This window comes from Apteryx rowi, unplaced genomic scaffold (assembly GCF_003343035.1).
Source record: "Apteryx rowi isolate R43461 unplaced genomic scaffold, aptRow1 scaffold_630, whole genome shotgun sequence".
NCBI classification, from domain to species: Eukaryota; Metazoa; Chordata; class Aves; order Apterygiformes; family Apterygidae; genus Apteryx; species Apteryx rowi.
The window spans coordinates 444,032-467,303 of NW_020450906.1; the positions used below are offsets into that span (position 1 = coordinate 444,032).

General features: G+C 35.3%; 1 protein-coding gene across 1 annotated transcript in view; it reads left to right on the forward strand.

The window, feature by feature from the left end:
- The window catches only part of NETO1 (neuropilin and tolloid like 1), a 65,671-nt gene that overhangs the window by 17,052 nt on the left and 25,347 nt on the right, over nt 1-23,272 (forward strand). The window contains exons 5-6 of the mRNA XM_026084206.1: nt 22,624-22,665; nt 22,772-22,899. Of these exons, the coding sequence (XP_025939991.1) occupies nt 22,624-22,665; nt 22,772-22,899 (170 nt within the window). The remainder of the gene's footprint in view (nt 1-22,623; nt 22,666-22,771; nt 22,900-23,272) is intronic.

Here is a 23,272-nt window from a genome sequence, read left to right on the forward strand (position 1 = left end):
TCCTGGAGTTATGGAGTTGGAGTAATGGTTGGAATTGTAAACTGTGCACATAGATTGTTCTCTATGTGTCTGTGTAAAATGCCTTTGGAATTTCACGAGTCACTCGGGATTTCCCTCTTTAGCAGATTGGGGGTTCGGGCATCTTGAAACAGATATGACTCCTTTGTCATACATTCCATTCTGTTTAAATAGAACTGTGCTTATGTTTTTCTGAGTACTTTTTAGTGCTCTAAAAGATGAGATCTAGTAGAAGAAGCAACTTTCATGACAAATAATTCCAGAAATACACACACAAATAACACAAACACAGCCATGCCTGTCTAGTTCTAATAAGTGCTAGAACTACTGAAAATTGTGCAAATAAGTCCTTATTAATTCTGTGATTTTATAAAATATGTGGTTAAGTGGCATGGGTTTAATGAAGCTGTATGTATGGTATAATGATCAACTATTTGAAATGTCAAAATTCTGGGCTAAGGGAAGAAGCAGTTATCTTTTTTGTTTATATTATTATGGCTAAATACTAGTAGTAACAGGATGCAAGTTAGATGTAAAAGAACATGTCAACCATTTTGTATACATGAAAGTTAAAAAATCAAAACAGAACAAATTTACTCCTTACTTGTTATTTTAATTTTATTTTAATTTTTAATTGTTAATTATTTTAGTCATTTTCTGAACTTATGAACTTAATTCATAAATGAATACAAGCTTTTTTTTTGCAAATCTTATATGTAAAATAGATAACACTTCAGATTCTAAAATATTTTCAGGTTACTCTTTGGTTCATTTTGAATGCAGATTAGATTGACTAGGGAAGGACACATGGGACAAATCACATGCTATTCCTTTCTTGCTCTTGTTTTGTCATGCTCTGGACTACTGAAAGGCCTACAGAAGAAAATTCATTTCACATCTCTGGTTCCTTCTACTTGATCTGTTATCCTCACTTCTCCTAAAAGTTATGTCTCAAAATCTTTTTCTGAGATGGTGTTGAGTCATTTTTTTTGGCTAGCCCAATCTCAATGTTTCAAGCATTATTTCAAGGGGGCTTGTTCCTGACAACAAGTCTTTAAAATGAGTCAATTTTTCAGTGTAGGAAAGGATTCAGACAGAGAGAAGATGTGTTTATTTGAGCTTTCTTACTCAGCTAGAATAATCAGATTTCTGTTTATCCTGGTCTCTGATTTTGCAGGACAGTGGCTTAAGATAGCACATCATTACTTTCAGTTCCATCACTTAGTAGAAACCATCTGTGTTTTTCTTTAGCCTCATTAATATAACAGTCAGTCTGTAATGTTTTTGTTCAACTGTTTGATTGTGGAAACAGAAAAGGCTTTATACTCTTATGCCCCGAAAAGTGGGACGTAAAACACTGTCTGATCAGAATAACAGTACTTTTACATCCACATTACATTGGTGCAAGTAGCTATAGAAAATCAGGCTGATGATAGTATAATGATGTCATCTATCTTGATAAAAAAAACAATCCAAAAACCAGCTGAGTGATTCTTCCCGATTCAGACTGAGGAGAAGTTCCAGATTTTAGGATTCAAGAAAAATTTTATGTGAATCTATACAGGCAATTCTAAAGCACTGAAATAAAATATTGTCTAATACATTTTGTCATCGAATGTCCACGTCCTCTCTTGTGTGTATTTAGGGAAGGGGAATTTCCCAGGCTCTTGAGACAGCTGAAAAATACTTCTGGGAACTGGCTTGCTTTATTTATTTTCTTGTTCTCTTCTGAATTTGGTCTTGTTTTTTCGAAGTTAACATCAGTGACAATATTTTTCAACTGACTTTTAATTCCAATTAAGCTTCTCAAGAAACAATAAGCTATCTCAGAGCCATGTGATTGTGACTGAATCGATCTTTTGCTTTGTGAGCTCTTTTCACAGTGTGTTTGAAATTGTGAGAAATGACTCATTATAACCCTTCCTTTAAACTTTTGAGCCAGCAAAGTAGATCTGATGTTTTTAGAAAAGTGTGAATTTGTTTTATTTGATTATTCAGGATTCTAGTCGTCAGCAATTCAAATTGTTATATGCAGCTTCCTTGGGCTGTGAATTTTTATTGTGTTCATACAAATATTCAATGATCTGGCACCACTATATTGTCATTTATAATGTATTAGGCCTTCTGGTCTTATGAACAAGAATGATTTCACTGTAACTTCTAGGACAATGCATTTATGTGTTGCAATGAAAATCATGATCAGCTACATAAATATTGCCATTTCAAGGGAATTTGGTTTGCACTGTGTGGTTCCATAAGTTCCATGAACTTCCATGAACTGCAGGACTATGCACAGAATATGTCAGTACAATAGATATGAGAAGCTAATAGGATAATATGTTTATTTTAAATTTTAAGTGAAAAAGAATTCCTTGTGCAGAGCAAATTAATATCTAAAAGATCTCATAGGATTCTCAAGTCTCATATAGCCCCCTTTTATGCACATAATTGCATAGTTACATTTTTATTTATATAGTACTCAAAAGACAACTACAGAAATTCCTGTTTTAGAAATCCCTGAATGCTGGAGTATCATATTTCTTACCAAAAGAAGCTGAAAACTTAAAAATGACTACTGTGCTGAGCTTCATTATAAATATAACAAAAATAGAAATAAAAAATATGATTTTAAATATTCTAAAATTAGAAGAAAAAAAAGTCCCTATCCCATGGTTTAGTAAGAGATGCATTAACTAGGGACATTAAGGTTGCAATTGCACTTACTGTATATAAACATAGGAGTGAAGGGATCTTCTAAATCAACTAGTGCTGCCTAACTCTGGGACTGCAGACAGCAAGTTTCTAACTCCCGTCATAAATGTCCAATTCATATCCCCTTGTTGATGGATGTTAAAAGAATTTCAGTTTGTTGTTCTTGTTGAGGTTATTTTTGCTTCAACCATTCCCATGGAAAGCCATTCCCAGGACCCAGTGCTGTAACTATTAGGAGTGTTCTCCTGATTGTTTATCTAAAATTATTCCTCATTAGGTGCCCCCGTATGTCTTTATTCTTGTACCAACACCACTTGTTAGCTTTGATAGCTCTTTTCTCACCAGGAGTACACGGCATTGCAACATGGGCTTAGAGATGGCAGTCATATCCTTTTTAAGATTTCAGTTTGCTTGACTATGCAAGCCAATGTCTTCTACTATCATTTTGTGACATAAGCTCTTTTTCCCCTGTCGTCAGTACTCCCCTCCTCCCTCAAATCCCTTTTCTATATCTGTTCCAGTTTCAGTTCATCTTCCTGGAATGACAAGTTGAACACAGACTTCCAGATGACAAGCTGAACAGAGACTTCCAGATGAGATTTCACTAGGATATTGAACAGTAGCACAGGCATGAGTGATTCTTTCCTACCTCCACAGGAAATACTCCTCTTGACACAGAGTATAGGTGATTATGGTGTCACATGGCTAAGTATTATTTACAGAGGACCCACATGCCTCTGACAGAGTCTGGCTCTTCAGAAACATCTGGGAGAAACCTTTAACAAACTTAGATGTGTATTCAAAAATAATATTAGAAAAAACAAAGCTTTAGACCAAGCTATATTTTTACGACACCATTCCCATTATTTTCAAAATAGTTTATGTGTTACAGAATAATGAAAACTGAATCTTAGAGGAAGGGGAGGATTTTCCTAACATATGGTCCTTTTCTTATTCTCTTTCCCCTTTTGGCTTTGCATAGATACAATACTGAGTTAGGTGGGCTTCAGGTCTGATCTGGAGAGATTTTTCTTTGCTTTAAGCACTGTTGCTAGATGTGGAAACGACTGGTAAGGCCAGGACTATGCCTTTTCCCCTATTAATTCTTGATTTATCTGTAATGTCTGCGAAGCTCTTGGAAATGGCAGAGCAGGGAAGATAACATGGAACGTGTACAGAACAGAAAGCCTGGGTATGCTTCTTCCATGAGTTCTTGAAAACAACTTGGTTCTTAATGAGCTTTTTCACTATTAATATATGTATTCAGAAGAGTGCCTCCAAAACTTGCTATGTATCTCACTTTGTATTTCTCCTCCAAACATTTTAACATATACTTCTTCTGGGAAAAAATGAGAAACTTTTCCCCAATATGTAATGAGCGAGGAGTTTTTGAATACTTTTCAAAGTTATTTCAGTTTGTTATAGTTCATTTGACTTCCAAATCTGGCATATTTTCTATTAGCTCTTACTGGGATACACTTTTGGATGATTGTATTGTGGCCTCCTCCTGGCAATGCTGTTGTCTGTAACAGTTTCCCTTGGTGACCTTGGTGATGTGGATATCCGCAGAGATTCTGCTGATGCTGAATTCTCTTTCTTTCCTTATCCATTCCTTAAGGGGTTGAATTTTCATCTTTATGCACTGTATCTACAAGTTTCTGAGGTGTTACGAGTGTAGCCAATAAATCTTGACAATCACCTCAGTGCTTTTGTCTAATCAGCATGACTGTGGCCCTTCTGTTAGGCAGAGAAACTGTTTTCTATTCTGGTGCAGAATTGCAAGTGGCCCGATTCTTCAGCTGGCCATACAGGAAATGGTGTTTTTATGTTAGATACAAAAACAATTGCATAGGTTTGAGTAACTGTGTTGATTTTTCTGTTATCATCAGTTCTTTTATTGAAGTATTTCTCAGTTCTGACAACAATAGGTATGGCTCTTTAAAGACGTATTTAGCTTTTCTTGACAGATTTTTTACTCTTTGAAAAGCTCTTCTAGCTCCCTAATTCCCTTTAAAGAGATGTATGCAAACCCTTGTTAGAAAGCTCCCAGTGCTCTGTAACTAAGAAAAAAGAGTTTGTTGCCCAGTAATTAGGGGCTCTGATTCTTCATGTTGAAGTCTTTCAGGAAGTCAGTCATGCTTCTATTTCTAGAATTTAATATTTGTGTAATGTGCAATAGTTAGTTATGTGTATTAAATTCAAACATATGGTACCTCAGCCTTCAGTGTGTACACTTAATAACTGTTCAGCATTGGTTCATTTTCTTAGGGTAGTACTTACCAATATATTTGTCAAGTGATCAATCCAGAGAGTCTCTTCTGCTTAGCAATACTTGGTGACTGTTATTGAAAAGTCTTTTTGTATATTTGTAATTCTAGTGAGTGTATGTTGTCACCTTATCTTTTGTGATATTGATGGACATGATCAATGTTGATTTGTTTATTGATTGTTGAGAAATGTAGACTGTGTAATTCTTTCATCTTCAATATCACATTCGAGATTCTTTGGTGCTCATGTCCAAAAGTAAATCATGTTTACTTTAGCTTTAACAGATATTTGCCCTATCTTATTTTTAATTAAACTTTTAACTGGCCCATTAGAACTTCTACACATTTCATCTCTCCCACTCTTTCTCTTCCTCTCTCTTTTTATTGTTATATTCTAGAGCTTACAATCTTTAATATATATACTATCATACTACTCTTGTAGGATAGTGAAATACTACCATTTTTTTTTTTTTTTTTCCATTTGAGGAACACTGATAGAAAGATTTCAGAGAGGAAGATCTCATCTGTACTGCTGATTCTAGGCAATCTGTGTACAACTACACAAGAAGTCTGTGGAAAATCAAGAGCCTGACCAAATTTCTATCTGCTTATCCCTATCTGTATTTTTTTCTCTCTTTCTGTGTATAATTTTATTCTACCTCAAGTTACTGACAACTTTACCATATATAAAGATCTTTACCTTATATATACACTAAGAAGTTATGAATAAACTCTATCTCAGTAACTTTAACTAGTTTATGATATCCATATGTATATAATTAATGCAGGCATAATTATTCTAAAAATGAACATGACAAATTGAGGAAATGAGCAGCTGCATCTTTTAAGCCCAACCTAAAATAATCCAAACTTTAAAACTTGGGAATGTATAACTAAGAGGCATATGACGACAAAAACTGGTCCATGCAAGAGTTGTCTGATTATTATGAGCGCTGTTGAATGTTTGTGAATCCAGGGTAAGCTAAAGATTCTTTTAATTCTAATATTCATTACCATTGTGTAGAGATACACCCTTAAAATCTCATAACTAGCAAATTTTTCAGGACAACAGGGTAGGGTTGACAAAAAGTTCAGTCACCAAATATAGGATGTCACAAGAGTATGACATCCCTATGTAAAGCTCCAGAAGCTGCCAGCCCCATGTGGTCTGTTTCTATAATTTCAAATAATGTAATTTCCATTGCATCTTGTAGGTGTTTTATTAGATAGCTTTCAAAAAAATTGTCATATAATTTTCATTCCTGTAAATCTTTGAAAACATCTTCACCTGCTGAATGCCATTAGTTTGACCATTACTTTTCTTTTTTGGGGAAAGTCGATAAGTCATCTTTGTTCAATTTATATTCAATGTGTAGATATTTTCAATTTGTGCATATTTTTTATTGTTGCAAGTTCAAATGTTAGGTGTCTGTTTTTTTCTCTGCGAAAAGGTTTTGTTTCATTGAGGCTCTCAGGCCAGATAAGAATAACAGCTACTATAGATTAACACTGTGAATCCATCAAAAAATCTCTGAAACTACTTTCTTATATGCCCAAGGATAATTCCAAAGAACATTTGCTTAAGCTTACAGTATGCACAGAAAAGCCACTAAAACTAGCCTCTATTTGGCAAAGAATTTAAGGACAAGGCTACCTTTAAGCATGTGCCTAAATCTCTGAAATCTCTAGACTTGAGAACTTACTTAAAAGTATGCATGTTCAAATACTCTCCTCCACCTGCCATCTACTGAATTGAGTCAAACAGAAATATTTGTTTATTTTGGAGAACCAAACTACCATTTCTTCAACTCTTTTCACAAACTAAAAGCTAGTTTTATACCTTTATTCAAATGATATGGTCAATATAGAGAAGAAAGAGATAGAAAGGTAGATAAGAAAACACTTTTTCATGGTGAGGGTGGTTGAACACTGGTGCAGGTTACCCAGAGAGGTTGTGAAGTCTATGTCCTTGGAGACATTCAAAACCCGACCGGACATGGTCCTGGGCAATCTGCTCTAGCAGACCCTGTTTGAGCAGGGTGGCTGGATCAGACAATCTCCAAAGGTCCTTTCTAAGCCAACTATTTTGTAATTCTGTGTCATTCTGTAATATATATCAGTTTTGTGTTTGTCTATTCAATCAAAGTTAATATAGCCTTTATAAGGCTCAGCTCATTCATTAACTTCCTGTTTTCCCCTATTTTCATATTCTGCTACAGTAAATTGAATTTTTTGTTTGGAGTTAGAACATTGTAATTAGCAATTTGTCTGTCTTTCTGTGCTACTCTTCTAGCTACACCTGTCCCCCCAAAACACCTCAGAATTGTCTGAAATGAATGTATTCTCTGTATGTAAATACGTATGATTTTCTTCACCTATGCTTGTAACTAAATTCATTCTGTTAAGTTTTTCAGTCTAATTCAGTGTGTTGATCAGGTTTGCTACTTGTAAAATTAATTGATACTGTTTCTGCAACAATTTGCAATGATTACTGGTTCCTGTCCTTGGATTTTATGTTTTGAATATAAAATAAGCTTTCCTGTGGATTTTTATCACATTTCTGCTACTTAAAGCTATGGTACCTCATGCATTGCCAACTGGGCTTCTTAAAATTAAAGTGGAGATGCACTTGAGAACAACTTTTTGAGAAGAATGATCATTTATTGACAGGAAAAGGGGCTTTTTTTTTTTTTTTAGTATTGAACTAGCTTTTTCTAAAATTGAAAGTTAAGCTCCCAGGCAAAAGCTCCCCAAATGGAGGTACCTAGAAAAAGCCACAGAGATCTTTAGTGTCTTCTGCTCTCTGCAGATACAAGTCAAAATGCAGAAGTAGCTACCTCTATCACATCCCTTTCCCAAAATGGAGAAGCTCAGAGCTCTTGACCACGAGCTAGCTCAGCTGCACATCTTTCAAGGAAGGGTGCCTTTGTCTTCCATGCTATATATCATTGACAGCTATGGCTATTTATCACTAATTTATTTGCTCTTTAGTAACCTCAACCATTTATTCAGCAATCTGCAGACAACTGAAAATACCTATGTTCTCATTTCATTTATTTTCTCAATTCATTTAGGACCAAGCATAATGACATTTAGGTGGTGAGACACTGATTGAAGTAAATAAGAATTTAAGCAGAAGAATGGGATTTAGGAAAAATATGATTTAAGAAGTTTAGTGTCCTTGTGAACCTGCCCCTCATTATCATTCAATTACCTTTTTTATATTTGTATTGGCTGGCTGATTTCCTTTCTGTTCCTTTGATTAAAAAACAAAACAACCCTTAATTATTTGCTAGAAATTGTATGCTATAATTAAAAAAGTCATATTTTAAATTTAAGCAAATAAGAAGATACTTAAAACTACTTTAAAACTGGCTTTTGTGATTACTGCATGAGGACTACAGGCTTCCTTAACCCCTCTTGTCTTCCTAAAGTTTAAAGTCCTTTTTTTTTTTTAACCAAAATAGTTTCACTGAATTCTAGTGTTTATTTAATAACTACAATCTGATGCATAAAAGCAATATCTCCAACTTTATACAATACAGAAAAGAGTAGATTTCAGCTACACAGAGCAAATTCTTCTCTGGTTTAAGGGTGCAACTCTGTTCACATCAATGAAGTCAGATGCATGATCAGACAGGCTGGATTTGCCCTTGTACTTGAATCTGCCATGGTATTTCCCAGCTGATTTAAGAGCTCTGCACAATGGCGTGGACGTACATTCTAATTCAGGACCTTTCATTAAAAATGTGCTAGTCATTCATAATCAAATCATGTAACATTACTGTCAGCAAAACTACATCTGCCCTTAGAGAGCAATTCTCAAGACAGACATTTTCAGTTTCGTATTAAAAATACATGGTATAATAAATACCACAAATATTTGCTACCTTTTTAAATCAAGAGACCCAAGGCCCTCATATTATTCTTGCTCTGAAGACTCTACTCAGTTATGTAAAATGCACGTTGTTTGTGTGATCACAGTGTACTCTGCATCTCACTGGGTAAATGAGTGTCTGACATATTAGTGTTTCCTCAAATAGATTTGTGGAGGAGAATTTAACTTCAGAGAGACAAAATGTTTTGGTCTATGCTACACAAACTAAAATGGATGCTTGATTAAAGAATTTTTTTTAAGTTTAGGGTAATAAAATCTACCAAACAACCCACAATACCATCTGAAAGGACAGAAAGTCATTGCAAAATTGTAGATATATGTGAATAAATGCTTCTGACCAATATTTAAAAAATATTGCTTCAGAGATTGTTGCACATTAAAGATATATAAAGGTTATTTAAATACTTTGTTGTCAAAGGACTACATCTAATATCATGTTAAGAAAGATTGCTCGAGTCACAAGCAAGATTATGAGAACAGAATTGCCAAATATTTTTTGAGAAGTCGGAGTCAAATAAACTGATCTCTGTGGCATATCCATTATTGAAAATCTGTACTAGCATGACAGAAGCAGGCAGTCTAAAATGTGTTATTCTAGTCACATATCAGTCCCCTAGATGACACTGAGAAGCCAGAAGATGTTGTGTAACAGGACTTACAAACATCATTTGCCAGATGTTATCTGATAGTTGAAGCTCAAGAGACAATGTTATCAAATCTGCTGGTTGCAGTATGTGGGTTAATAAAAGATTGTATCATACCATTTCTTGTTTGCTCTTGATTTTTTCCTCTCCTCCTTTTCTGTAGCTCATTTCTCTCCCATATGTGGAAATTAATTTTAAAGAGACTGTAGCAATATCTCAAAAATATTTTCTTCTATAATGCTGATTTCATTATGTGGATTAGACATTCGGTTCTTAACTGCTACCAACTATGAAGTCCAAACTGAAATTAAGTAAAATAACTTTATAGTTTTTTTATAGAGCCTATACTGCCTTAATTGTTTAAAAATCAGATTTGGTTAATTTGAGTCTTTGTAATTGTAGTTCTCTCCCCACAATGATTATTCTTAGCATTAAAATTATTTTTGTGTGCTAGAATATTGCATTTCAGTGATATTAAAATGAATATATCAGTGATTTACCAAATGCTTTTAAATGAAAGGTTTTATTTATAGTTGAGATTTTTTTTTAGCACTATAACTTTAAATGACTCTTTCAAATCAAGCTAGGAAAAATCCTGTTGTTTGGCAGCCAAAAACTTGATCTGGTCAAATGAAATTTAATCATTGCCTGCCTGTTGGATAAGCTGCTGACCTATACTTAAAAATCCCAAGTACTGTGACTCACCATCCATGTTTGACATGCTGCTGAAAGTGAAAACTGCCCAGATACCTCATTTCTTCTAAATATCACCCCATGAACAGAAGAACTGGACAATGTCTAATCAGTACCCAGTTTGCCATTCTTTTCCCAGGCTTCTGTTCAGCCAGTTAATGACAATATTGGATATGGTATGAAGTAGACATAAGTACTTAGGAACAGCACTTTTCCAAAGAGTGACCCATTGGATCACAATGGTCATTTCATGGTGAATGTGATATGAAAGACCAGTTTTCATTCTCCGCGTGAGGCTGAACCAGTGTAGCACTCAATAAATCGGTTGCTAAATTCCAGTTAGATTGTAGGCCTAAACTTACTTCTGTTAGAATCAATACCAAAACTGCCAGTAAATCCAGTGGAAATTGCATTGATGTCTCACAGTAGTAGTTTCTGAATAGGGAAGAAAAACTGCAGATGTATTAAATTTCACGGAAACTATCATTTTTAACTCTAAATTCCTAAGTTGTGACAATAGAATTTGAAATATAGATAAGATATACTGAATATAATCATTGTTTTAGAGCTAACTGGGAGTAGGGTTTCTGGGGTGAGGGGAAGTCAGAGGTAATTGAGTTTTTGTTAGACATAAATCTTAATCTATTCAGACCCTAGATTAGAGATCCCCAGTTGTTCACAGGTCCATTTTTGCTGAGAACAAAACAGTTCGAGAATCAGTTAGTGGACGCGAGTATGTGTGTAGCATAAATGAGTACTCAGAGAGGAGTGAGGATCCATTACAGGTTCTTGTTGTTAAAAAACAAACAAATGAAAAAAAAAACAGTTAAAGAGGTTGAAGATCCTTTATTTAGAATTCACCATCCTGTTGATTTTTTCATGAGGGCATACAGCAAAACATCTCCTACTGCTACTGATGAGTTACAATTTTTATTTGTTTATTTAAATGAAAACCATTTTGGGCTAAGGTTGGTATAAATTATATTTGTTTTAGTCAAATACACTGTAAAGCATACAGTAGGGCTTTCGTCATCAGAATGATAAAAGTGTCAGCAGATCTAGTGTTTTGTTTCTAACAGGCTATGTCTATGCTGTGACAGTACTAGCAATTAAGCATGGTTTGTACTGTTCTCTGGCATTTTTAATTGCTTGAAGTTGGAGCAAAATGATCTATTTGAATGAAAGGGGAGGTCACTCCCATGAAGTTGTAGGCAACAACAGCTGAACTTTAAGGCCAAAGACCTAGCTGTAAAGACTTAGGTTTTCCTCCAAAATCTCAGGAAAAGTTGAATCACATAATACTGGAAAGCGTGGAAGGGTTATTGCTCCCTTCCCAAGTAATATTTGTAGCCTTTAAATATCTGAACGTATAATTAAATGTAAAATTAATAAGTAATGCGATAATTTAAGTAAGAGTTCATAGTTTATCACTTATAGTGTTAAAAAGGGATACCTTCTTTCTGAGAACTGGACTATACTGAAACTCTCTCGCTAGAGAAAACTGCTACCCTGTGCTGCTGAAAAGATGGAGAAGCAAAATAAAGTGCGAGTAAGAATATCTGTCTCCAAGGCAGGTCCACAATATCTCTGCAGATAAAGTGGATGAAAGCCAATGTTCTTATCCTGTAGAGAGAGCTTTGTAGATTTGGGAAACCTGCTGGGGTCAGAGGATGTGTACTCCCTGAAACAACATTTTCAGGAAAAAAAATCCTTCAAAAGGTGGCAGAAAGAGTAGCAAAACTGTTTTCTCTGAAAGCTTTACTTTTACGTGTGCTAAAAGGACAGGACAGAAGATTTATTTTTCCTACAGATGTTTCTTCTTAGCATTAACATGCCTGCCTCAGCAATTCATTGGGCTACACTGGCTTTTAGAGTTCCTCTTCTTGGTCACTGAAAGTGTTGATTTAAGGTCTATTGCATTATCTGTGGTAGGGACACATAATAGCAATTAGAGTTGAAGATTTGGTTTACTAAACACAATGAATGCCTTCTTGCTTTGACTTTTTGCTTTAGAAACAGAACAGTCATGTTCCAGTGGAGTGAGGTGAAAGTCCTGAATTCTCGCTTGGTGCTAAACATCTACAGATTTCTATTCCAGATATCAAATAAATTTCTACATCCTGTGACATTGACTTTGGGAGCATAAAATTACTTTGTTATAAGAGAGCTCTACAGTAAAATTCATCCAATAACTTAAAAAAAATTTCCAGTTGCACAGTAAACTAATGAATGACTGTTTTTTATAGCTATTCCACTTTCTCGTATAAGGATCCTATTTTCAGGAGTATTATGTCTGCTTTATCTCTTTCTGGTATCTTATAGGGCCAGATGATTAAGCAGTCAGTTGTTTTTTCAGACACAGCTTGGATCCCTTTCAGTGTTATCTGATAAAGTTATTCACTTTAAGCCAGTGTCCACCTAGTGCTTTGCTAGAAAATAAGAGAAAATATTTGGAGACAGAACATGAAGTCTCCTGTTGAAAGCCAGAGATGGTCACTTCAAGGAAGTGAACTAGATGAAATATTTTAACGTTTCATGTGAGACAGTTGTCTTCACAAGGATGTCATAGCCTACCTGCCATAGCTGGCGTGGCAGGCTGCAGCAAGGGAGTGTGAGTAGGTGTAAATCTTAAGCCGATGTTTCTGTTGGCAATGCGTCTTAATGTGGGGTCAGCTACAGGTTTATTCAGTACTATCTGAAGTAGCACAAGTAATGGCAAATATACTCTGTTGAATATAATAGTTGATAAAAATGTATCTTTAAAAAAAATAGTAACATTGTGGTGAATGTATTGTTTGTTTTGTTGTAGGTTCTGGAAATTATTTTTTAAATAAAAGCTAAATCCAGGCTTCTGAGGTAAAACTACGAGAAAGCCTTTCCCCTATCTTAAAGTAACAAAGGTTACTTTATATTGCCAAGTTATTCCCAATAACTTACCTCTGTCCTGGGAAATACACCCTATGGATTGATACAGCATGAACAGCCCTCTGAAAGGATATGCAGAGTTATCACACAACTGTAGCAAGCAGAAACCATATATAAATTGATTCAATCTGGAGAAGTAATGCCTAGCAAGCAGTTGTGGCTAAACACTCTGAATTATTTTCCCCACTACTTCTGCAGTGAACCAGAAGTATTATTTCCTTAGGCTGGGCTAGGAGCATCTCTAACAAATCAATGAGACAAATGCCAAGCCTCAGTAGTATGATGCTGAAATTGCATAACTAGGCCCTACTTAGTATTTAGCATCATTCAGGAAAAGCTCCATAGTGCTCTTATGTTAGACATCTTTCTTCCTAGTCAGGTTCAGAGACCATTAGTCAAACACAAGAAGCTGCCGGGATATTGTCTTGGGAAGATGCGTAAGAGATACTGCCTGTGATGACAGACAGACAGACAGACAGACAGTCCCAGCGGTTAGGTCAGCTGCATGGTCCTAGCAGAGGTTCCTTGGCTGGAGAGCTCAAAGGGGGTGGTCTTGTGTTTGCACACACACAGCATGCTGCACAAGGGGGGAATCTGGTTCCTAATTTGGGCATCCAGTTGCTAGTATAAATATTTGATATAACAAAAATTGTCGGCCAAATAATTCCACCCAGATCATCAAGAAGGCTCCCAGACTTCTTTTTTTTTGCTCACCAGTCTTAGAAAATGACACTGTTGCCAATTCTTGCTCTCCTCTCTGACTGCGTCTGTAATGCAGTACCAAGAAGCACTTCGCACTTCTGCGATTTAGGTGCACGTCTCAAATAATAATGTCCAAATATGTCCAAAATAATGTCCAATATGAGGATGAGACCCAGGCTAGCAAGAGTCCTCTTACTTTCTGATGTGGTTCCTGCCTATACAAAATTTACATTGGCGAAATAGCCTATGCTAAATATGTGACAGAATAGACAAGTGAGTGAAGCAGGCTAAGATCTCAAAGCATGCCATTGTGTGCATGAAAAGAGAAATCTAGATGCAACATCTGTATCCAAGTGCTTTTTCCCAGTGGAATTCATTCAGGTCACTTCTTGCCTACTCAATTTGACCAGTCTTAGTAACAGGTTAGGATAAAGTCTACCTATTGCACAGTTTTATTTATTTATTTATTTATTTAAGATTTATGCCAAATAGAGCTAAGAAATTATGTAAAGACATGAAGACAAGGATTTGAATTTTCTTTTTCTAATGATATTGCCTTTTCATTCCCAAAATTATATCAAAGAAACAAGAACTAACTTTTGGTATATAAATGCCTAGCTATTGCTAATATTTGCAATATAGCCCATCTTACTGAGGCCATCATAGTTGTGTAGTTTGTAAGTCAGGGAGAAAGAGGGGATAGTATTATAATATGCTCTACATATATATACATACGCACACTTATGTGGTATAATAAACTAATTACAGTATAGGGAAACTTTGTGAATATAAACTGAGATTAGTAAATGTGACATAAAAAACCCTAAAAAATCTACTTTTAGAAATCATACTTCTGAGAGGTAGTTTGTACTATTTTAACAATATTAGAAGAAATCTGGCTAAAATGTAAACTAATGTATGTTGATTTCATTTCTTTTTTCTGTGACTATGAGCGTTATATGATGTGTTCAATGATTTTACTTCCCTTTATACTTGCAGGATCCATTTATCAAATTTCTTCCTAACACAAATAGCAACTGTGTAGTTTTATTGTGAGTCACAACACCAAAAGCAAGACAAAGGTGTGTCTCCTTATGGAACTGCATCTTCCAAACCAATGTTTCTCAAACTTCTCCAGCATACAAACCCATTTTGGCTTATTTGTCTTCATGTGACTTCTTGGTGATCTAAATATCAGATAGAACTTAAAGGTGAAATACTAAGAGTCACTTTTGCATTTGCACTTACCACCTTTGAATTCTTTCCTGCCCTTGCTAGTGAACAGTTTGAGAAGCATTGCTTTAGATTATAAATATGTAGCCTCCAGAATAGCTGCCCTTGCTCACACTATTGTTCTTAAAAGACAGTACACAGAAAACAAAGAGTAAATGCAGTGCATACTATTACCAGCTGTAATAATTATAGAACCTTTTTTTCAGGGTGTCTAGCAAACTATATACTTTGCTTTTTTTTTTACAAAGACATATTTATTGAAGTTTCAGCATGGCTATGGAGTTGAAAAGATTAATCAGAACAAATTACCTTTTCAGCTAACAAGACAATAACTTGCATATATTTTTACATATCCATTTCTCTTAGTATTTTTTAATTAGCACTTTTCCCTCACTCTCCCCAGCAGAATAGCTAAGTTCTCTTTTTTGTACACCTGAAAAGAATGTTTATTTATAGAAACTTTTATTTTACTTTGTGATGCTTGAGGATATTTTTATTTGTCTTTTAAAATCTTTCACTCATTATCTTCCAATATTTTCACTATATCATCATTATTAAGAGACAACCTGCTATTCTGTGCTGAGTTGTGCAAGCTCTGCTTTTGTAGAGCAGAATGATGATAAATGCCTCAAGAATGCAGCACTGCTTTAGGCTCCTAGAAATCTTTGCAAAAGACATCTGACTCCATAAACTTGAAAATAAGTGGTGGTTCTCTGAATACTGCATTTCTGTTTACTTTCCATGCACATTTGTATCTAAAAGCAGGTCTCTGATAGTTCTATGACAGAGAAGTACACGTATGCATTGGTTGAAGCTTGAATGCTTATTTCTAGTTGTACAAAGACAGCAAAATGAAAAGGCATAGCTTTATCTGTCTGTTCAATGAGTAAAATTGAACAGTTTCCTTATTCATCGTTAGGAACATATGGTTTCTACATGTTGTGACTGCTTTGTGTATGCATCCATTAAAAAACTGGAAACAAACTGTTTAATTTTTTTGTATTCCTGAGCCTCAAACCAACCCAAAACTTCTTTATGTTTCAAACATTGAGCCTTTACCATGTATAACCTGTTTGAATATCTCCTTCATTTTTTTTTACAGAACAACAGAAAGCAAAATGTCTCACAAGTTATTTGCAAATCAGGTCTCATGTCTGCACACATATTTCCTTCATCTTGACTTACGACCACACAGTAGTTGCTCATATTTTTGGCTGTACATACTTCAGATATCAACAGTTATTTGTAATTGACTAGATTGTAGGCCAGATATGGTAAGAAAAATTCCAGGTTAATATTCCATATTTAGAAAAAGATATTGAAACATCTATTGACTTAAATGATTTGACTTCCAGGTGTCAGGTGTCAAGGTTTTTTTGATATCAGTACAAGTAACAGGTTAGACATTGGCAGTGTAAGAAAGGTTGCATATGAACTTTGCGTGAAAAGTTAAAGACAGATGAATGAAATATGAGAGGTTTACTCACAAATTTGTGTATATGTAAGAAAGGATATACTATATTTTTTCTGTATGACTTATGATTACTTTAAATGCCTTGCAGATTCTGTATTTGAGCACAGATTAAATAATTTTGATAACTGTGGATTTTTTCAAAATTTGATCTGCCTTTTTAAATAGATCCATATTAAAGCTTTCCAGCATAACATCTTGTTGCAAGTAGTTAGCTTGAACTTTATGCATTTTGCCCTGTTTCTATTAGACACTATCTACCTGGCTGTTATTGACATCACTGAGGTAACAGAATTTTAAAGAATTTGACTTTACTTTTGGCTATATATATTAAGAAAAATGAACTGGATCTTATTTCCTAAGATAGTAATTCTGTATCACACATGTAATTTACAATTACAAATCTGATTTTTTTCTCAGATAACTATTTTTACTTGTAGTTCATGTTTTCCAACTATTTAAAGAGTTAGATGTATCCCCCTCCTTTTTGGTAAGAATGATAAGAATGAAGATAGACAATACAACACTGATTCTCAAATATTCTGAAACATGTTGCACTTTTAGGTGCAGAAAAAAACACTCAACACATACTCTAAATAAATTACTAGCACAGAACATGTACAGTAGGATTTATCATACCTAATTCTAACATGTAGGTATTTATTCAAATGAATCTATACCTACTTCTACAGTCAATGGAGCAAGAGATCCAGAAAGCTGTTCATCCTGCTTTTGGCAAATATCTGAAGTTGGAATGTGTTGTTTTCCAAAGGCATCCATCTACTATGACTGTTGAATGTACAGAGAACATAGGCAGCTAACTTGGACTGAACCTCTAACATTGGGTGAAATGAATCACTTGTGGAGCGACACAAGTTCTGGAATAGAATAAAATGTTAGGTTAAGTTTAGGACGTTTATGAAGTCTGTGCGCTATGGTGATATGAATTTGCTTTTCAAATTGTCATGCAATATTGTGATAACCAACATCTCCTGCGTCATGGCCTGTATATTGTATGACTGATATTAAGTGCAAGAGGAAAAGATATCTGTGCGTGTACGCTCACTGAAGAATATATGTTAGGCATGTTTTGTGCAATTACTTTTTCAAGTCTGCAGAATCATGCTGGTGATGAACAGAGGCTAGAAATAATTTAGTGCACATTACAGAATTTTTGTTGCATGAATGTTTTTAAAGTGTGGTAATTGCACTTTTTTTGGACTTCTTGCCGTGTGTGAATTGAAACAATTTCTAATTAACAGTGTTTTCTGCCATAACCTCTCTGCTTATATCATCACACCTAAACTGTGTTGAAATGAAACCTAATTATTTGTTGACTTGTAATGCAAGCTTGACCGTTGTATGTTTGTTTGGTGTTTACTGAAGTCTGAGAGCGATAAGGACAATCAACATTCACGGAGAGTTTACCTTTGGTTTTTGCTGTTATTAAAGAGAAAAAGTGAACCAGGTATTATTTTTAGGAAAATGGAATAAAATGTTAGGCAGGGGTAGCTGGCCAGTCTGGAGTGAGCGTCAGTGGAGTAGAGTGAGAAACTGCGTACATAAATGCATGCAAAGGCGGGTAAGTATGTCTCTGGGTGGATATGCCACAGATGGGCAGCCACATAAGAGGCTGCACTTTATGGAAAACAAAATTATTTATACACTTTTGGAAGAGTTAATCCAGTCAATCTACAATCCCTTTGTAATTTATAATTTTCCTACTTTATTTCATAAGCTGTTTGAGCAATCAGGCCTCCTAACTCATGACAATTATCCTCTTGTTTTATAACTTTCCCTGCATTTAAATTTCACACCTGCCAGCAGCTTAGAAAAAACAGACTTACTTGAACTGTAAAAATAAAGAAAGCAACGTGGTTTCCATGAGTTGGGTGTAGAACAGATCTCACAGTCTGCATCCAAAACACCTTCAGAAGCCTTCATGAAGACCTAGTGGATTCATTTGAAACTAGTCCTAAATACTACAGATTTTTCCTTTTTGGACATGTATATTTCCATGTCTCACAGCAAAATCCATCAAACCAGGTCTGCATCCTGTTAGAGATTTGTCTAACCTCTGCAATTACCTTAGATTTATTTTTTGAATAGCAGTTTCACTATCAGGCAGTTCCAGTGTTTGGTTATCTTTTACTGGTTAAGGAAATCTACAGATTATCACCATTTTCTCCTTGGACCACTCAGAAGTTCTTCATTCTGCTTGTTTTCCAATAATTAAATAACCTGGCACAAATTTTTCTGTTTCATAAGAAGCTTCAAATGCAATTCTGTGCTTTACAGAGACTTTACAGAAAATGTTAACTTAATATTTCAGGAATATATTATTTGTGAAATGGGTTGTAATATGTCACTAAAGGAAATTTTGAGATACCTTCATTTTTTCCAGACATTCAAAGCTTCAGCAAAGAGCCACAGAACTTACTTTGGCTGGCAAGGTCTTCTATTTACATAACTTATACACATTTTCAGATTTCTCGTGTAAATTCTCCATTTCCTCTTTCCACATTTCACTTTCCCATTAGGGAGACCCCCTCCTTTAAAAAGTCTTCATGTGTTGCAGTCCCCTAAGTCTCCTATTTTTCTCTCTCATTGTGGTGATCAATCTGATTTTCCTCAGAAAGATTTCCCTAATTTTCCCTTGGTTTTCATCAGCTGCAAAAAAAGGACTATCTGTCTATTAGAAGATTTAACCAGTCAGTGTTTATAAATCTTTAAAGGGTTCTGACTCAGACAGACTGATAATAACTGTTTGATTGAATTACATAAAGAAGAGCTGCTAAAGAATAATCATTTTATAGTAGATTATTTAAAAAACAAACATTTGGTCGGTAAGTATGCTCAAAAATGGTTGAAATTTCAGCATCTCTGATAATGCCTTACTTCCAGATTGTTGTTTTTGTTATAATAATATTGGTATATTATTAATGTTTAATGAAATGCGTTGCCTCAATATATGGGCACCTCAGGTGTCATACATTTTATTTGACTATTACTCTCATAACGCTGAAAAGCTGCAAAAGAATCATTTTTCAAAGCTGAGCACTTATGTGGCCAAGGTAGTCTACTGTATTTCTAGGGCTTTATTGGGCTCTGCACTTGTATGTGGTTTTGTTAGGCTTGTATTGTTAACAAATGAGAACATACTTTCAGCTTTTTGTAGGTCAAATTATGTGACCTGGATTATACTTCAGCCATATTAAGTATTCTGAGGGAAGACATTTTGCAAATAAACAGTATATAGTGAAATAGCAGGTAGAATGAGTTTTGCATCTAGAAAACAAAGTTGTTCCTTTTTTTTTTTTTTAAATAGAGTTGGACCAATGTTGTTTTCCTCCAGTTTAATACATTTTTAAAAAAGATAGTATTTTTTATTACCAAAATATCCATATTTTATATCCTTACCAGGATAACAGTCTTTATTTACAGAGTGGAATACTTCCCACTCTGCTTCTGTCAGGCACTCACTAACTGAGACCTCTTTCTCAGGTTCAGCTCAGTGAATTTTCTGTTCCTTCACTCTATATACTATTATGGTGAAAGGCTGCCACTGCTCTCCCAGTCGCTGCTTCCCTCTGGTGTGGGAGCTGCCCAGAGACTCTGAGGACCTGGGCAGAGGCTTTGTCCTCAGTACCCTTCCCCCAGCTGTGAAAGCAGCTACAGCATGCAAACACTTCACAAGAACATATGTTTAGATATGAACACTGTCTCAAACTTAATTTAGAAAAGGGCTTGCATTGCCTCCAGTGGCCAAAATGTTAATATTAATTTTTTGAACAAAAAATTTGTGTAGATCATAAAGAATTAGACTTCCAAACCCACTTTATCAAAAACAGAGAGGGGACCTTGTTGCCACTCCTACCACAAAGCATCCCAGCCACACAGGGAGCGTGGGGGGACAACCACAAGTGCTCAGGGACTCTGTATCTAGACTGTATCCCGAGCACTGCACAGTAAGCCAGGTCTGTCTCCCATGCCCATACCTCTGGGAGCCTGCACACCTTGGTGAAGAGCTGATGTGCGCTCATTAGAGCGTAGCTCAGACTCAGAAACTTCAAAGGAGAAAGTCATTCACCTTCCCTTTCTGACACACAGCTTGTCTCCAATCCTCTCCCCCACCATCCTATACTTCTTGAATGGTAATGTCAGCTGAAGCAGCAAGGCATGTGGAGTCTCTCTACCAACACTCCTTTATGTGAAAACTTCTTCGTATAGGAGAAATCCTATCAGGGTCTTGTCCTCCTTCCTTCTCTCTCTCTACTCTGCTGATGTGGTACTTTCAGTAGATCAGAGCCATCCTACGCAAACTCTAGGCCAGCAATCAGAAGACATGCAGGGGCTACATTATATATGGTTTGGACATTAATTTGAACTAGTAGTTAAAGTAGATTTCCTTTAAGTGTCTTGCTTTCAGCAGTAGGTATGAACATCTGAGTACATTAACTGAAATATTTAATTACATTACATGTTGTTGGTTATTATATCTATCTTCCAATCTATTAAACTGCTTAACAATTAATGCTAATTGCCTGCTCAGTTATATTTTCAGTCCCTTAGGTTCAGGAGTATTTACTTAAGATTTATATTGTGCAACCATAAAAGATAGCTGGGAAGAGCAAAGGCTGCCCGGCTATAGAGAGAGACAGTTTAAAAGGATGTTTTTACACTTCCAGTTTTGAAGTCAGTGTATTCTCACTGGTCAGGTTAAAAAGGCTGATCTTCCTCATACAGCATTAAACTTTCTGTTTCTCATGATATCATTTGGTTATGATTCTCACTGTATGGAATAGACTGAGGCAAGAGGGGAACAGCAGAATTTTTTTTCTCCATTTCATATATTTCTTAATTCCCAAATTTCTGTTCATTGTTTTATTTATAGCTTTTGATACACTGACCCAAACCTGGAGCAATGAAATCAGTTCCATGAGTAGACTGCATGGCTCACACTCTACTCTGGTTTTCTTCTTGTGAAATCCTTTTGAGGCTTGAGCAGAAAGTAACCCAGGAGAAGCTTAATGCAGTGTTTGTTTATAAATGTTTTTCACCGATTTTAGAAGACCAGATCCTATCAAATTTCCACAAAAAATGTAGAGGCCAGCAATTTTATTTCTTGTTTTCTTTATCCTGAAGGTGAAAGAAAGTACAGAGTATACATGCTAGGAAGAATGGCAGTACAAGAGACAAAAACTCCAAAACAAGACTACTTTATTTTGAAGAGATCATCTTCTCTTCAAATAATTTAGTCTTTTTCACATTTTGGTTTTTAGGCAGCATCTTCAACCTGGGCCAAATTTTGTTAAATGCTGATTGGTCTATGGATACTTGTCTATTGGGGCATAGATCTAAGACCAAACTCATTTTATGTAAGTGATGAACTTGGCTATAAAAGCATAACACAAAGCATCTTAGACAGTAAAAATAATCATGTTTGTCTGGTCAAAAATATGTATTGCACTTAGTAACTTTGTTAACCCAATAAATTCTATGGTAAATCCTTATGGTATTTATTCTTGGAAGAATAAATGGGTATTCTGACAAAGAAAGTGGCTCCTCACAGTCAATGGGGGATGGCAGAGTATTCATAAGCACAGAATGAAGTCTAGATTTCTCTAGTTGAGTTCAGTGTTATAATCATACTGGGAAATGTAAAATAGGCAAAGTGATCCTGAATGGATCTGTAAATATATCCTCCTTCATTAAACTGATGTATTAAAATATCAAGTGGGTAGCTGTGTAACCTTCTTGCCTGCTGGTGTATGCAGGAATATTTTTGAACTCTTCTGAAAGAGAGAATGAGACACAGGAAATTGTGACCAAAGGAGGTTTTCATAATGGAAAATAAAAAGAGCTTTGTATGACAGCATCAATACTTTCTGCATTAATGTGTATTGCCATAGTTTATTTAAACATGTCTTAAAAGCAAGGCACATTCCCCCCACATACATGTGTAATTATTATCATTGAAGTGCATTGTCAAATTGTAGCAAACTGATGTTATAACCAGGATATTGAACAAAACTGATTTTCTCTTTCTCAATTTTTAAGATCCAGATTTTAAGGACCTTGGCGTTTTGAAACCCTTGCCAGGTTGGTATGGTGGTTTTTCATAAAATTTGGAGGCCTTTGCGCTCTGCTGTAGAAAATAGTTTTGTTTGCTGTTCAGGTTTCATTTTTCTGGTATTTTGTTATTCAGTTTGTGAGTTTGAGATGGGAGGACCTGAAGGAATTGTGGAATCTGTGCAAATTGTCAAAGAAGGAAAAGCTTCTGAAACTGAAGCAGTAGACTGTAAATGGTACATCCGAGCACCACCCCGATCCAAGGTCAGTCCTTCATCCACTTGCTGATTTGCCACTTAATTTAAGAAATTGACTTTTCTAATATTGTGTGCATTTCTTAGTACAGACAGATCTTGCTTAATAACTTTAAGGCTTGAACTTGTAAACTATTTTTTCCTTCTGCTGTTGAAGGGTAATTTTTCACCTCAGCCAAAATAACCTCTTTCTCTATAAATAATGATGTGGGCAGCATTAATGTGGTTTTTGTGCCATAAGTAATTTGCTGGAACTCATCTTTAATTTTACTCATATTTTAAAAGAATCAGCATGTCTAGTTACCTGAGAGGTAAGCTTATCACTTTACTTTTCAATATATTTCAAATATCTAACAGAGAGACTACTTAGGGAACATTGCTGG